This window comes from Microtus oregoni, unplaced genomic scaffold (genome assembly GCF_018167655.1).
Source record: "Microtus oregoni isolate MIOR12 unplaced genomic scaffold, Mior012 000012F_ref0000307, whole genome shotgun sequence".
In the NCBI taxonomy this organism is placed as follows: Eukaryota; Metazoa; Chordata; class Mammalia; order Rodentia; family Cricetidae; genus Microtus; species Microtus oregoni.
In genome coordinates, this window is record NW_024543071.1 from 51,688,339 (window position 1) to 51,703,697 (window position 15,359).

At 54.4% G+C, this 15,359-nt stretch overlaps 2 protein-coding genes across 4 annotated transcripts in view; one reads left to right on the forward strand and one right to left on the reverse strand.

Moving 5' to 3' along the window:
• On the forward strand, window positions 1–12,100 carry Scyl1 (SCY1 like pseudokinase 1). 2 transcript variants are annotated; one of them, XM_041660875.1, is made up of 17 exons: window positions 1–182; window positions 531–671; window positions 838–1,187; window positions 1,582–1,672; window positions 1,764–1,919; window positions 5,422–5,580; window positions 5,945–6,052; window positions 6,544–6,657; window positions 8,748–8,903; window positions 9,782–9,970; window positions 10,086–10,161; window positions 10,402–10,566; window positions 10,754–10,893; window positions 11,224–11,295; window positions 11,384–11,590; window positions 11,675–11,735; window positions 11,825–12,100. In XM_041660875.1, exons 1-17 carry the CDS (start codon window positions 72–74, stop codon window positions 11,947–11,949), a joined length of 2,421 nt encoding a protein of 806 aa, XP_041516809.1. In that variant the 5' UTR covers window positions 1–71; the 3' UTR covers window positions 11,950–12,100. The 2 variants fall into 2 exon arrangements, with proteins under 2 accessions (XP_041516809.1, XP_041516810.1); XM_041660876.1 differs by having other exon boundaries at window positions 11,227–11,295.
• The window catches only part of Ltbp3 (latent transforming growth factor beta binding protein 3), a 16,061-nt gene continuing 12,698 nt past the window's right edge, over window positions 11,997–15,359 (reverse strand). Inside the window, exons 19-28 of one of the 2 annotated variants that reach the window (XM_041660873.1) lie at window positions 14,925–15,053; window positions 14,347–14,514; window positions 14,152–14,235; window positions 13,792–13,920; window positions 13,567–13,704; window positions 13,340–13,480; window positions 13,042–13,203; window positions 12,887–12,967; window positions 12,673–12,804; window positions 11,997–12,576 (exon numbers count right to left, since the gene is read on the reverse strand). In XM_041660873.1, coding sequence (XP_041516807.1) covers window positions 12,425–12,576; window positions 12,673–12,804; window positions 12,887–12,967; window positions 13,042–13,203; window positions 13,340–13,480; window positions 13,567–13,704; window positions 13,792–13,920; window positions 14,152–14,235; window positions 14,347–14,514; window positions 14,925–15,053 — 1,316 coding nt within the window. In that variant the 3' untranslated portion in view covers window positions 11,997–12,424. The remainder of the gene's footprint in view (window positions 12,577–12,672; window positions 12,805–12,886; window positions 12,968–13,041; window positions 13,204–13,339; window positions 13,481–13,566; window positions 13,705–13,791; window positions 13,921–14,151; window positions 14,236–14,346; window positions 14,515–14,924; window positions 15,054–15,359) is intronic. The other variant, XM_041660874.1, reaches the window with a different exon arrangement.

The window sequence follows — 15,359 nt, forward strand, 5'->3', positions numbered from 1 at the left end:
CCCGCCCCGCCCCGGCTCGGGCGGCCGGAGGACCCGGAGTGGAGGCTCCCGAGCCCGTGGCGGCGGTGACGATGTGGTTCTTCGCCCGGGACCCGGTCCGGGACTTCCCATTCGAGCTGAGCCCGGAGCCCCCCGAAGGTGGCCCGCCCGGGCCTTGGACCCTGCACCGCGGCCGCAAAAAGGTGAAGTACGGTGCTGCTCCGCAGGCCGCGGCCGACCTCGGCCTTTCCTAGGCTGTGTGCCGGCCCCGCTGCGTCGCGCCGGGCCTGACGTGGCGACCGAGGCTCCCGGGAACGGGCTTGGGAGCGGGGCGGGCAGTGACGACGTGGCGGGCGGAAGGATCGAGGGACGGACAAGCAGACAGGACGGGGGTCACGTGGGCCTGGCCAGCTTCTTAAGAGCTGTCCTGGGCGAGACTCGCCGGCGTCCCTTCCTTGCTGCTCTGGAGATGCACTCAGAGCTGGTGAAGCCCAGGAAGGTTGGAGTGGTCATTTGGCCCGTGCCTCTCACGTTGCCGTGTCCTCCACCAGGCCACAGGCAGCGCGGTGTCCATCTTCGTGTATGATGTGAAAGCGGGAGCCGAAGAGCAGACCCAGGTGGCCAAAGCTGCCTTCAAACGCCTCAAAACTCTCCGGCACCCCAACATCCTGGCTTATATCGATGGGTTGGAGGTACCTGTCACCTGATCTGCCCATCTCACTGTTTGCCCTCACTTTGTACCCAAGTGCTTCAACGCCCTCAGATTTGGTACCTTGTCCACTACCTCTCTCCCAATCATGCCCCTCATCTTCCCTTCCTCCTCTGGAATCGTACCCTAATACCATTTTCCTTACCCAGACAGAAAAGTGCCTCCACATCGTGACAGAGGCTGTGACCCCACTGGGAACATACCTCAAGACACGAGCAGAGGCAGGTGGCCTGAAGGAGCAGGAACTATCGTGGGGGCTGCACCAGATCGTAAAAGCCCTCAGCTTCCTGGTCAACGACTGCAACCTCATCCACAATAATGTCTGCATGGCCGCTGTGTTTGTGGACAGGGCTGGCGAGTGGAAACTTGGGGGTCTGGACTATATGTACTCAGCCCAGGGCAACGGCGGGGGACCACCCAGCAAGGGGATCCCTGAGCTTGAGCAGTACGATCCCCCGGAGTTGGCGGACCACAGTAGCAGAGCAGTCAAAGAGAAGTGGTGGGTGACTGACGTCATTGTGCCTTGATCTGTACTGCACTGCAGGTCCCTGCAGCCTCGGACCCCTAGACTAGCTGGGAAGCCCCTGGCTCTTGCTGCCTGTCTGGGAAGAGAACCAGCATCTTAGGAGGAGGGTGGTTGGTCAAGACGGACATAACCTTAGGTGTTTAGTCCCTCTGAATTTGGAAGCTGTGTTGGAAGCAGGTGTTCATGCTTCTCTGACTTTTGGTTTCTCTGTTAAATGGGGCTAGTGAAACAAACTACTTGGGGCTAAGGGATCAGTGCAGGGACAGCCACGGCCTGTGATGCAGTGGGTGCCTGGTAGCTAAAGCAGGTTGGAAGCAGCACTAGTATATGCTGGGGATCCCTGAACAGCTCTGGGTTACTGCCACAGGTCAGCAGACATGTGGCGCCTGGGCTGCCTCATCTGGGAAGTTTTCAATGGATCCCTACCTCGGGCAGCTGCCCTGAGAAATCCTGGAAAGGTAAGTGTCTAGCTCCTGCCTACCTCATCAGTCCCTTCTTCCTTACCACCCATCCACCACCCTTTCCCTGACATGGAGCATTCTCTTACAGATCCCCAAATCACTGGTGACCCATTACTGTGAGCTGGTGGGAGCCAACCCCAAAGTACGTCCCAACCCGGCTCGCTTCCTGCAGAACTGCCGGGCACCCGGTGGCTTCATGAGCAACCGATTTGTAGAGACCAACCTCTTCCTAGAAGAGATTCAGGTGAGCTCCCAGTCTTCCTGGTCTTTGCCATGGCCCTCACCTATGCTTTGGCATCTCTCATGTTTGGATTGTGTGGAAACAAGCATGGGTAGTGGAGTTAAGTCCTTTGGGTGCAAGCCCTGGCTTTACCTCTTCTCATCTTCTCAACTTTCATGCCTGAAGTTCAACAGAGGTCATAATTCCTCCTTTCCAGGAGCCTGGGGCAGAGTTTTTTAGTTAAAAACGCATAACACAGCCCCCCTTGGTATCCGTGGGAGTCCTAGTTTGCTTTCTGTTGTGATGAAATCCCATGACCGAAAGCAGAGTGCTTCTCTGGCTTACACAGGCACAGTCCATAGTGAAGGGAAGTCAAGGCAGGAGCGCAAGCAGAGGCCGTGGAAGAATGCACTTTAGTGGCTTGCGTCAGTTTGCTTTTTTATTACAACCTAGGACCACCTGCCCAAGAGTCACTGTCCACAGTTGGCTGGTCCTCCCACATCAGTCATTAATCATGAGAATGCCCCCAACAGGCAATCTGATGGAGGTATTTTCTCAACTGAGGTTCCCTCTTCCCAGATGACAGAAAACTAACCAGCACAGTGGGAACTGGCTCTAGGACCCCTGAGAATTGACAGATGCTCTAGTCCCTGATAAAAGTCATAGTGTTGCCGGGCGGTGGTGGCGCACGCCTTTAATCCCAGCACTCGGGAGGCAGAGGCAGGCGGATCTCTGTGAGTTCGAGGCCAGCCTGGTCTACAAGAGCTAGTTCCAGGACAGGCTCCAAAACCACAGAGAAACCCTGTCTCGAAAAACCAAAAAAAAAAAAAAAAAAAAAAAAGTCATAGTGTTTGCATGTAACTTATATCCTTCCATAATCCTCTGTGTGTGTGTGTGTGTGTGTGTGTGTGTGTTGAATACATATGTGTGAGGAGCTGTGTGCTAGTGTGCAGAGGCCAGAGGAGGATATCAGGTGTCCTCCGCTATCCGCCATGCCTCATTCTCATTGCTCGGGTCTCACTCAGCCTGGAGCCAGTAATTTCCAGTGATCTCCTGTCTCCAGCTCCATAGCACTGGTGATAGGTGTGTGGGGGCTATGCCCAGCCTCTTACGTGGAGCTGGGTATTTGAACCCAGTTCCTCATGTTTGCACAGCAAATACTTTTACCCACTGAGCCATTAACCCACCCCGTCCTTCTGTATTGTTCAAATTTATCTGTAACTAACTTATTATCCCCTTATGTGATATATGTGCTCTGTAAATAGTTACTAAACTGTGATATTTGGGCAAATCATGGCAAGAAAAAGTAGGCTGTATGTTTGTGATATAGAGAGTTGTTTCTTTCCTGATGCTTTGGTCTCTGGTTCTTGAATTCACTCATGGTGGAGGCAGACAGAGAGGGCTGCTGCGTAGAGTTGAACTCACAACAGACGCCCAATGGCTGCTCCACAGCTCACTATCTGCGCTGTTGCTCTTTCCTCATGGCGCCACACACAGTGCTAGGGAGCGAGGAGAGTCAGACCTGTCCTCAAGGACCCAGCAAGGAACAAACAGAGCAGGGCCCCCCTTTGGGAGCACTCATTACAGGAGAAAGACAGGAAACGTTAATGAGAAAACCTATGCTCCCTGAGTAATTGCTGGAAGAAAATGACCAGGTGTTCTGAGGACCCCCTTGGAGAAGAGAGTTGGGTTAGGACCTGAAAGATTCAAAGGTGGGAGCCACCTGGAAGGTGACTTGGGGAAGATGGCCCCGGAAGAGAGAACACGAGAACACATGGGAAGGGGACACCCTCTGCTTCATTTCTGAATCTCAGCACCCATATCTATGCAAAGCAGAGAGTCACAGCATCCACCAGCTCTTAGGGGCATCATAGTGACACAGGATTGAGGCTCTGCCCTGACCCAGCCTGAGGCAGGGATCACAGAATCAGGAGCTGAGCAGAAGGCTACAGACCTTGAAGGAGCAGAGTTCAGAGTTGGGGTAGGGCAGGAAGGACAATACCTTTTCTTTTTTGAGGCAGGGTATCACTATGTAGCCCTGGCTATCCCAGAATTCACTATGTAGACCAGACAGGCCTTGAACTCGCAGAGATCCTCCTGCCTCTTATTACAACCTAGGACCACCTGCCCAAGAGTCACTCTCCACACTTGGCTGGGCCCTCCCACATCAGTCGTTAATCATGAGAATGCCCCCAACAGGCAATCTGATGGAGGTATTTTCTCAACTGAGGTTCCCTCTTCCCAGATGACAGAAAACTAACCAGCACAGTGGAAGGGTGGCCTTGGCTGTGATTTGGTCTCTTTGAACTTTCCTCATTTCCAGCGCTGGGGCAGAGCTTGCCACTCATGCTGGACTAAGCAACTCCCAGGCACCTCGGCATTCCTCATCCTCAGCTGTGGTTGCTCATTCTGGGCCAAGCTACCTCTGTGAGATGGTGGTAAAACAGGGTGCAAGGGGTTTGGGGTCATGACTTTCTATATGCTTGGCTTTTTTCTTCCTGAGGCAAGGCCTCACTGTGCAGCCCAGGTTGGCCTTGAATCCTCAATCCTGCCTTGGTCTCCTCAGTGCTGGGAAGGCATGTGCTGCCATGCCCAGCTTCTGGCCATGGTCCCGTCCACCCTCATCTTCCTTTGTGAATGGGTGGGTGACAACATGTTTTTGCACTGTGCAAGGTTGCAGAGGTTTGTTGGTCACTTCTTAGCTGTGTGTCTTTAAACAAGCTCCCTCTTCTGTCTGCTGCTTGTTGGTAAGGTGCTCGTGTTTTTCTGCCTCATAAAGTTGTGTGAGGGTTATTTGAGATGCTGTGTGGAAGGTTTCGTTTTCAGTCTGTGCTCAGGAAATTTGTGCTGTGGGTTTGACCGCCTCTCGTGGGGGTATTAGGAGGACTATGGAGTATTGAGCGTTTGGGCCCAGTCTAGTGGCAAACTGTGCCTGTTCCCTGACTTCTTCTATGGCTCTCCAGAAACTCCACCCAGTGTGCCCAGCCAGGCCAAGGCAAGGACCAAGTAAGATCCTTCCTGCTTTGAGCCTCAGTTTCCTCATGTGGGTTGTTGTGAGCAGCAGAGGACATGCTGATGAAGGGTTTAATCTTTCTAGCCATTGTCTACCCTACAGGGTAAGTGACAGGGTAGCAAGGACAGTCACTAGAAAACATTGGCTGCGTGCCAGGCATTGGGTCTAAATATATAGCCTTGGCTGGCTTTGAACTCACTGTGTGGTCTAGGCTGGCCTCGAGCTCTAGATCCTCCTGCATTAGCCTCCTTAGTTCTGGCATCACAGTGTGCATGGCCGGCCTGGCTTGCTGGCAGCGCGTATGAACATTTTCTGGTTGAATCCTCAGAGTGGTGGTAGAGTTGTTATACTATTTTACAGGGGAGAGTCTGCCCATGATCACCTGCTAAGTGGAGAGCTGGGCTCCCTAGCATTGCTCCTGTCCCCCCAGCCTGGGGCGGCCTCACCCTCGTCTGAGTCTGGAGTGTGTGTGATGAGGCTGTTTTCCCCTTGAACCCTGTCTTTGCCCCCCAGATCAAAGAGCCAGCTGAGAAGCAGAAGTTCTTCCAAGAGCTGAGCAAGAGCCTAGACTCATTTCCTGAAGATTTCTGTCGGCACAAGGTGCTGCCCCAGCTACTGACCGCCTTTGAGTTCGGCAACGCTGGGGCTGTGGTCCTCACACCCCTCTTCAAGGTAAATGGGGCCAGGCAGGAGCTGTGGGATACAGAGACCTGAATGGATACAGCCCTGGGTGAGAAGCATTCTCAGGGTGGACGCAAGCCCAGTGTCCTCTTGACTTAGCAAGCAAGGCCACCTGACAGTGGGAGGGAGTCTGGCGGACTTGTAGCCCTTGGGAAGAACAGTTCTGTGCTGCCAGATTCCTCTGCTTATAGATCCTTGTTTCAGTGCTTTCCCTCCATTTCTCCAAGCCTTCTCCATCATCACCTCATTCCTCTCCTGGGAAGTCTGCAGTGAGCCCAAGCAAGTTGAGGGAACCCTGTGAAGTTGCCCTAGCCCCGTGGATGTGGCCAAACCCCTCTTTCTCCTCCTTGCTCAGGTGGGGAAATTCCTCAGTGCTGAAGAGTACCAGCAGAAGATCATCCCCGTGGTGGTGAAGATGTTCTCATCCACCGACCGTGCCATGCGCATCCGCCTCCTCCAGCAGGTAGAGGCCTCAGCCAGTTTCTGCCCAGGTCCTCCTCCCAGACCCTGGTTCTAGTCACCCCCAACCTTAGACAGGTGGCCGGAGCCTGTGCTTTGACTATAGAGGTACCCTGAACCCCTAACCATTGTGTGTTCCACAGGTGAAGGGCCAGGAAAACTCTGGGGAGGTGGAGCTGGTCCCAGGGCTCCTTGTAGCCTTGGGCTCTCCAGACTCTGTAACTTAGGTCCTCTAAAGTAGGACACAGTTTCTCCCGTCAGCCCCACAGCTACAGAGTGTTAGCCTGTAGGTTAGAATGTTCTCATGAGCCAGAAAGACTCTCAGGTAGCAGGGACCAGTCCCTGCCAAATGCCCTTCCCTCCTGAGGACGTGTGCATGAGCTGGACTCGGGAGGCTGCCTGGTGGCCAGTGTCTGCACTGGAACAGCCAAAGCCAGAGTGGCTGTGACTTTGGTGGGGTGCGGCCGTCTTCTCACGCCACACCCTGGGCCACAGATGGAGCAGTTCATCCAATACCTCGACGAGCCTACAGTCAACACCCAGATCTTCCCCCATGTTGTACATGGCTTCCTGGACACCAACCCTGCCATCCGGGAGCAGACAGTCAAGGTGGGTGTAGTCAGGCCTACAGTGGCCATTTCTTGTCTCCCAGGACAGGGAAGTGGTTCTCTCTGGAGCACAGGCCTTGGTTTGAGACAGTGCGTGTGGTGGTTGTTGCAGTGCCTGGGATGGTGATGGCAGCACGCGGAGAGAATGGGCCGTTCCAAAGCTGGGGCTGACAGTGCTTTCTGAGAGTTGCAGATGATTCGGAGGCTTCTCATCCAAGTGTACTGAGAGACTGAGGAGTGGGGACTGGGCAGAGCTGGGTTGCGATTGGGGCAGGGAACACGGTTACATTAGGGTGCACCCCAGGGGACTGTCCTCAGCTTAGTGCCACTGGGACAGAATACCCGAAGTAACCTGAAGAGGAAAGGTCTGTTTGGGGGTCAGTTTCGGGGCTTTCGGTCCATGGCCACTTGTCTCTGTTGCATCTGAGCCTGTGAGGAGCTGGGACATTCTGGCGGGGACCAGGAAGTGAAGCAGAACAGCTCTCCACCTCACAGATGGACAGAAAGAGGAGGGGCTGGGGCAAGTGATAACTCCCAAGGGTTTGTCCTCAAGGATCCACTGCCTTGAACTAAGTTCACTTCCCAAGCTTCCATCACCTCCCAACAACCCATCAAATTATGAACTGGTGAGGTCAGAGCCCTCTGGATCAGTCAATTCCAGGAAGCTTCATCCTGTGCATTGCTGCCCTGCAGCAGGACCGGCCTCCACTGCATCTGAGAGCATTGCAGGTTCAAACAGCACGCGTGTGCATGTGAGCCATGCAGTGAGAGGACTTAGAAGGGCAAGAGTGTCAGGTACAAAAGGAGCCAAAGAATGCACTTTGAGGTTTCCGACCATCCAGGTCTCAGTGAACAGAGCAGTCAGCTAGGGAAGAACGTGGAGGTGTTGAAACACCGTAGGTCAGGGGTAGTGGAAGAGAAGCTTGGCCCTTGTCCTGTGCATTTTTATTGTCACAACCTGGAGTCTTCTAGGAAGAGGGAAACTCAAAACGACGACTTTCCTAGGTCAGGTTGCCTTGTGGGCATGTCTGTAAGGCATTAACTTACTTCTGGTTTCTGTAAGACAGCCCAGCCATCCCTAAGTAGGTGGTCCCGTGTTCCACAAGAAACCATGAACTGGTAAGAGCCGCTTCCTCCTACTTCCTGCCCCCATGCTCCTTTGTTCTTTTTTCCCCTATTAGCTTTTTATGAGATAGGATCTTCTTATGTGACTGTCTGTCCTGGAACATTGTGTAGATCAGGCTGGGCTTGAACTCAGAGATAGACCTCTGCCCGCTGAGTAGTGTGATTCAAGGTGTGACTTCCATGCCTGGCTTCTGCCCTCATGCTCTGAATTGTATCCCTGTCCTGACTTGGGTCGATGCTGGATTATGACCTGGGAGCTGTAAGACAAGACAAACCCTTTCCTTCCCTGGTGCTTTTGATTAGAGCGTTTGTTACAGCAACAGAAAGGGAACTAGAAGAGCCATTACATTTAGTAATTTGAAAAAATAAGTAAATAGCTGGGCAGTGGTAGTGCACACCTTTAATCCCAGCACTTGGGAGGCTGAAGCAGGTGAATCTCTGAGTTTGAGGCCAACCAGAATAAGTTCCAGGACAGCCAGGACTCCACAAAGAAACCCTGTCTTAAAAAAACAAAAAGATAAAAAGAAAAGAAAAATAAATAAATACATTTAATGGCTAGGCATGGTGGTGTATGCCTCTAATCCTAGCACTCAGGGGAGGTTGAAGCAGGAGGGTTGCAAGTTCAAGGACAGCCCTGGGCTACAAAAAAAAAAAAAAGTTAAATTGAAAATTAGTAAATTGGAGGTCATCAGTGACCTCAGCATGGATGAACCAGTGTGGTAGAATGGCTCTCAGTATATTGATATGTAAGTCCAAACGAAGCATAATGTCGGCAAGCATCTGGAGTCTTGCTGTAGAAGGGAGACAGAACTAAGGGACTCCCTCTCAATATACTAGTTGGGACAGGACTGGACTGGGCAGGTCTGACAGCCCTGCTCGAAGCCACGGCCCACTGGTGGCTTGTGCACTCCCCCAGGAGTCTGTTCTTGCCCTGGCTCACTGGACCCTCTACCCCTCCCTCTACAGTCCATGCTGCTCTTGGCCCCAAAGCTGAATGAGACCAACCTCAATGTGGAGCTGATGAAGCACTTTGCAAGACTGCAAGCCAAGGATGACCAGGGTCCCATCCGCTGCAACACCACGGTCTGCTTGGGCAAAATTGGCTCCTACCTCAGTGCTACTGTGAGTGTCCTGTAGAGCTGTGGAAGGATAGCAGCCTCCTTCGGGGCTACAAAACAACCCTGTGTCCGTGGGGCCTCATTGTTCTAGAGACTCAGCCCCTGAGCTCCATGAGACCTATTGCCTGGGCTTCTTGAAGTGGAGTAAGCTGCTGAACACACAGCCAGTAAGGTGGTAGACCTGGGTTCTGAACTCAGGTCTGCTTGACTCTTACGTCTTCACGCATCACTTAGCCACGGTCTATTAACTTGAGCTTCTGCTAGGCCTAGACTCTTAAACAAGAATGAATGAAAGTTGGGTGTGGTGGCACACACCTTTAGTCCTAGCACTAGGGAGGCAGAGGCAGGCAGATCTCTGTGAATTTGAGGCCAACCTGGTCGACAGAGCGGAGTTCCTGGACAGTCAGAGCTACACAAATAAACCCTGTCTCAAAAACAAAACAAACAAATGGAAAAATCAAAGGAATGGATGAATAGGATTAGCAGGTAGGGAGGAGAGGAGGTTCACGCCCAGCCTCAGGGTTGCTGCTCTGGCCCTACACCTTGAGGCAGCGTGAAACCCAACGATCCAAGAGAAGCCGAGGTACATATTTGTTTCTAGATTCTCTTCCTTTATTATTATTATTAGGTTGTTTTTTTGAGGCAGGGTTTCTCTCTGTAGCCCTGGCAGTCCTGAAACTTGCTCCCAAGTGCTGGGGCTAAAGATGAGCACCACACTGCCTGCCATAGTTCTCTTCTTTTACATTGTGAATGATAGGTTCTCATTTCCAGACCTTGGCTCCAGTGGATGGCCCTGTCCTAGGAAGTAAGGTCTGGTAGTTGGGGCCCCTTATTGATTCTGTACATTGAAGTATCCTTTCCTTTGTCAATCTGGGCTCTCAGACTAGACACAGGGTCCTCACCTCCGCCTTCAGCCGGGCCACGAAGGACCCATTTGCACCGTCCCGGGTTGCTGGTGTCCTGGGCTTTGCTGCCACACACAATCTCTACTCAGTGGATGACTGTGCCCACAAGATCCTGCCTGTGCTCTGCGGCCTTACTGTGGACCCTGAGAAATCTGTGCGGGACCAGGTAAGGCCCAACCAGGCAGACCCCAGGGCTGGGCTCAGGGATAACCAGTCTCCAAGAGGCCTGGCAATCCTTGGGAGTGCTGGAGCACCCAGCTTGGCCTCTTGCTGCTCCACAGGCCTTTAAGACCATCCGAAGCTTCCTGTCCAAATTGGAGTCTGTATCGGAAGATCCTACTCAACTGGCAGAAGTAGGTGAGTGACCTACGCTCGTGTTCTCTCCCTTTGCCATGTCCTTTACAGTCCCCTGGTATGTCCCATCCCATGGGTGCTTCTGAAAGCTGGAAAAAAAAAAAGTCAGCAAGCAGCTCCCTGTTCCATACCTTGGAGAACTGGGCTTACAGAAGGGAGGGTTTGCTGTGGATTGCTGTTGCTGAGCTGGCTCTTCTATCATCTCTCCATGAAGCCTGTACCTACTTATCTCTCATTATCCAGAGAAAGATGTCCATGCAGCATCCAGCCCGGGAGCAGGAGGAGCTGCAGCCAGCTGGGCAGGCTGGGCTGTAACCGGGGTATCCTCACTCACCTCCAAGCTCATCCGTGCACACCCCACACCTATGCCATCTGAGATCACTGTGACCCAGAGACCAGTACCAGAGGGTGAGTATCCCAGGCTCCCGCATCAGTGTCTGAGGGCTGAGAGCCACTCTTGTCAGGCTTTCCTAATGTGGCGGCAGGGACATGAGGCATGGGGTGATGGCTAGTTACTCTCCCTGGTAGTCTTCCTCTTAGCAACTTCTGTCCTGTCCCAAGATCTCCCGGAGAGCTCAGACTCTTTGTTCCCCAGGAGATGCTGCTCCTCCAGCCCCTGCCCCTGACACCCCAACGACCTCAAGCCACTGGGAGACACAGGAAGAAGACAAGGACACAGCAGAAGACAGCACCACTGCTGACAGATGGGACGATGAGGACTGGGGCAGCTTAGAGGTGAGTGGAGCTGAGGAGGTCTCCCCAGGGAACCCCAGCGCAAGGCCACAGGCCATCCTTTAGGAGTCCACAGATTAGAGTTGGACTCGCCCTCATCGCATGGCATCCTGGTAGGTGAGCTTCACGGATTGGTCATGGGGGCCAGCACAGCCACTGAGTCCCTATTCAACTCCAGGGTCCCCAAGAGCTGGGTGAGAAAGGAGAGGGTGGGTAGGTCTCAAAAATAAAAACCAAGGGGCAGCTGAGCCATGGCTAAGAGGGCTCAGTGTGTTTGTCCTCTTGAGGGTTGAGAGTATTGCTGGTCATGCCTTCCTCCTTCTCACTCTGCAGCAGGAAGCTGAATCTGTGCTGGCACAGCAGGACGACTGGAGTGTCAAGGGCCCAGGGAGCCGAGCTGGACAAGTAGGCTGGGTCCGGCAGGGGCTGTCTGTGAAACACTGTTAGTCTCTTCACTCTACTAGCCTGCCTCTCTCCCATTGTCCACTCCCAGGTCAGCCACTCAGACCACAGACCTCTGGAGTCAGACTGGAACAGCTGGGAAGCTGAGGGCTCCTGGGACCAGGGCTGGCAGGAGCCCAGCTCTGTAGAGCCACCCCCAGAAGGCACCCGGCCAGCCAGCGAGTATAACTGGGGTGGTGCAGAGCCCAGTGACAAGGGTGACCCCTTTGCTGCCCTGTCTGTTCGTTCTAGTGCCCAGGTACTGGCCCATTGAGAGCATGGGGTACTTGGGGTGACTGCTGCTGGGAGCTGGCCCCCACTGTAGCCTGCATTTTCCTTTCAGCCCAGGCCAGACCCAGACTCCTGGGGTGAAGACAGCTGGGAAGGCGTGGAGGCTGAGAGCAGTGAGTATTTCCCATGAAGGGCTGGCGGGGACCCGGGCAGGGCAGGTACTGGAGCAGGGAGCTGAGACCCTTTTTCTTCCTGATCCCAGGACAGATGAAGGCAGAGCTGGCACGGAAAAAGCGCGAGGAACGGAGGAGGGAAATGGAAGCCAAGCGGGCAGAGAAAAAGGCCACCAAGGGGCCCATGAAGCTGGGAGCCCGGAAACTGGACTGATACCCCTATCCCCCAACCCCCGGGCACTTCTAATCAGTGGAGCAGACCTGGAGGATGTATTTATTGTACAAACCATGTGAGCCGGGTCACCAGGCCAGGCACATCTAGTGTACATAATCAAAGCCACAATAAATTCTATTTCACATCCTGCTTCCAGCTCAGCCTAGCCCCTCCCAAGCTGTGGCTCTTGGTGCTGCCATCCCAACTTAGGATGTGAATATAAATTTGCTTTGAAAGCCAAGAGTAAATTAAAGGGGCAGATCTGACTTTGCAGTTTCTAGGGACCTTCCTCAGGGAGGAAAGCAGACAGCACTCTGCAGACAGGAGCACCCTTGGGTGTTGGGGTGCAGGAAGGAGATCTCTGGGCCCTGGAGGGTCGCTGAGTCCATCTCTGATTTGGACAGGAGTAAGGGATGTACTTGTTTCCACATCAGTAGAAACTCTCTTGATGACCAAGGTGCAGGCCAAGGTGGCATCAGCGGCGCCGCTGAGGCACACAGGCCCCATGAGGGCGGCTGCGTGTGAAGCCTGCTTTGCAGACACAGCGGAAGGAACCACTCGTGTTCACGCACCGCTCGCTCTTGCACAGCAGCCCACGCTGATTCAGCTCTCGGCACTCATCGATGTCTGCAAGGTGGGAAGACAGATGCGGGCTTAGGTTAAGTCCCAGTGTGGTGTCTCCCGACCCCTGCTCTGCTCTTCTGTCCCCAGTGTCTTGCTCACCCACGCAACGGGCGCGGGAGGCGTCCAGCTGAAAGCCGCCAGGACACTCACACACTGCCCCTCCTGGCCGCTGCACACAGCGACCGCTCACACAGCGGCACTCATCTGAATCTTCTTCGGAGCTGTCCTCATCTGTGTGCGCCAGAGGAATATACGTATCACCACCGACCCCCATCGATGGAGTCCACACCTCTGAGCCCTTGGCCTCACTCACCTCGAGGAGACTTCCCCAGCACTAGGGGGCTTGTGTCCCAGAAAGAATTGCTCTCACTCTGCGAAGTCGGACACTGGGACCCTAGAAGTGTGGTAGCGTCAGCAACACTGATTTATGTACTCAAGCCCCTACATCTAGTTCCTCGGGTAGCTCACCAGTGCCACGTGGCGGGCATGGTCTGCACTGGGTGCCCCAGCCCCGGCCCTGACGGCAACAGCAGTCATCAAAAGTGAGGGCGGGCCCGGCTAGGGGCCCCATACACATGCCATCCTCTCCTCGCTGGCCCCAGCACACTTCACGTCGCTCTGGGGCATGCTCTGTGGATCAAGACCCGCATCAACAAGGACTGCCCACCTCGGTCCCATCCCACCTGCCGACTGTGGCCCAGGGTGGGGGTGGGGGGTTCCACCCTGATTGGACTCAAAATCTGCCCAGGACGAATGTCGCCCTCACCCGCCTGGCTCTCAGGGAGCTGGCAGTCGCGGCCGGAGGGCCCGGGCACCCAGGGCGGGTGACATTCGCAGCGGTAGGAGCCTGGGAGGTTGACGCAGCGGCCAGGGCGGCAAGCAGCCGGATCCTGGCACTCATCCACGTCTAGGGGGCATGGGGAGTGGTGGTGGTAATCACAGTTCAGTTTGGGCTCCAGCCCCTCCTCCCCACGCTGATCCCGTGGGCCTCACCCATCTCCTCTGGGCTCAGACACTGCCGTTGCACCGGGCTATACTCTGCGGGCGGCGTGCAGGCGCAGCGGTAACCACCCCGTGTGTTCTCACACACCCCGTTCCTGCAGTTGGACTCGTCCAAGCACTCGTCCACGTCTGCGGAGGGAGAGAATGCTGGTGACAGGAGCAGACCTAGATCAGGGTGGCCACTTCCCCAGAGACACCACTGGCTCCTGCGCTCACCTACACATTCCAGCAGGTTGCCATCGTAGTAGAAGCCCTGCTTGCAGTAGCACTCGTAGCCGGGCTGTGTGTTTACACACTTGCCTTCCTTGCAGATCTCTGCCCCAAACAGCACGCACTCGTCGATATCTGAGAGCAAGGGAAGCGTGAATGCCCAGTGGGCTCTCCTTTACCTGCGGGCTCAGGCCCCTTGGGTGGGGCTTATTGGGAGAGCTGAACCTAAATTATTGGCTGGAATTATTGGGATCACGTTGGCATAAAGAGTGGGGTTTACCCAGCAAGTGGTTGACCCAACCAGCACCAGTAAACCAACCCAAACCACAGTGGGGAGGAGAAGGGAAGCACTAGGCTAGCGCTTACCACGGTGGGCTGGGATGCCATAGTTGACGATGTTGTTGTCCTGTGTGTAGCCCTTTCCGTCAGGACAGAGGCTGTGAAACTCAGCTGCAGGGTGAGAGAAACCGCGGGAGGGAACACGGGACTGAGCATGCGCCTGCTCCCTCCTTTCCCAGCTACCCAGAAGGAAGCCCTTTGCTTCCCAGTGACATTCCTGACCTGAGCTGTAGACTGGACAGGGGTAGATTTCACAGTGGTCTCCCCAGCCAGCTCCTAGTGAGCAGCAGCACTCCTGCTGGGTGACATTGGTGGCCAACACGCTGTCGCAGAACACGGTGTCGTCAAAGTTAAGGTAGCACTCCTTCTTGTGGTGGGGCTGCTCCACCTCTGGGGAGGGGGTGACAATTCAGGTTATGGAGATAAGCCTGGCAGTGGTGGCACACGCCTTTAATCCCAGCACTCAGGAGGCAGAGTCAGGTGGATCTCTGTGAGTTCGAGACCAGCCTGGTCTACAAGAGCTAGTTCCAGGACAGGCTCCAAAACCACAGAGAAACCCTGTCTTGAAAAAAAAAAAAGTTTATGAAGATAGTAGTTTTGACCTGTCTCCTGTACCCTAAACTGCACCCACTCTGTTCTCTTTGTCACCTAGTGAGAGGTCTAGCTCCACGCCACTTCTTCCCAGGCAAAGAGGATTTCCTGTTCTGGGAATTCAGAAAGGTGGAACCAGAACACATCTCTGAGCCCGGTGGTTGTCACTCCAAGGATTATCCAGTCTGAGAGAAGGGAAGGGCACTCACCCTCACAGCCATGCTGGTCCTGGGTGAGTGTGAAGCCCTCGTCACAGACACAGACGTAGGAGCCCTGGAGGTTCTCACAGGTCCCATGGGGCAGGCACAGGCCTGGGTCCTGGCTACACTCGTCTGTATCTAGGAGGTGCAATGAGAGCAGGAAGCAAGCAGGTTCAGCTTTGGGGAGACCCAGTCCCTCTTTCCATGGGGTTGCCCAAAAGCCTTACACAGGCTTAGAACCCGAATTTCTGCTTTGTTTTCAAAGCGCGCACAAGGGACATCTCCTTGGGTCTGTCTGTGTGGGTAGGTTTATGACGTCATGACGCTCACTGCTGCCAGCCTCTGTAAGCCCTTAGGTCCTCCTGGCACGGGATGAACTCCTGACTCTCGGCTGGCATTTGGAAACCTTCATTCTGTTCCCCTTTCAGTCCCATCGCAGATTTG

Excerpts from the sequence above, each read along its gene's own strand:
- Scyl1 (XM_041660875.1), top strand. The coding sequence starts at position 72 with ATGTGGTTCTTCGCCCGGGACCCGGTCCGGGACTTCCCATTCGAGCTG. Across the intron at positions 1,188-1,581 it reads AGAGCAGTCAAAGAGAAGTG|GTCAGCAGACATGTGGCGCC; the intron begins GTGGGTGACTGA and ends TTACTGCCACAG. Across the intron at positions 6,053-6,543 it reads GCATCCGCCTCCTCCAGCAG|ATGGAGCAGTTCATCCAATA; the intron begins GTAGAGGCCTCA and ends CCTGGGCCACAG.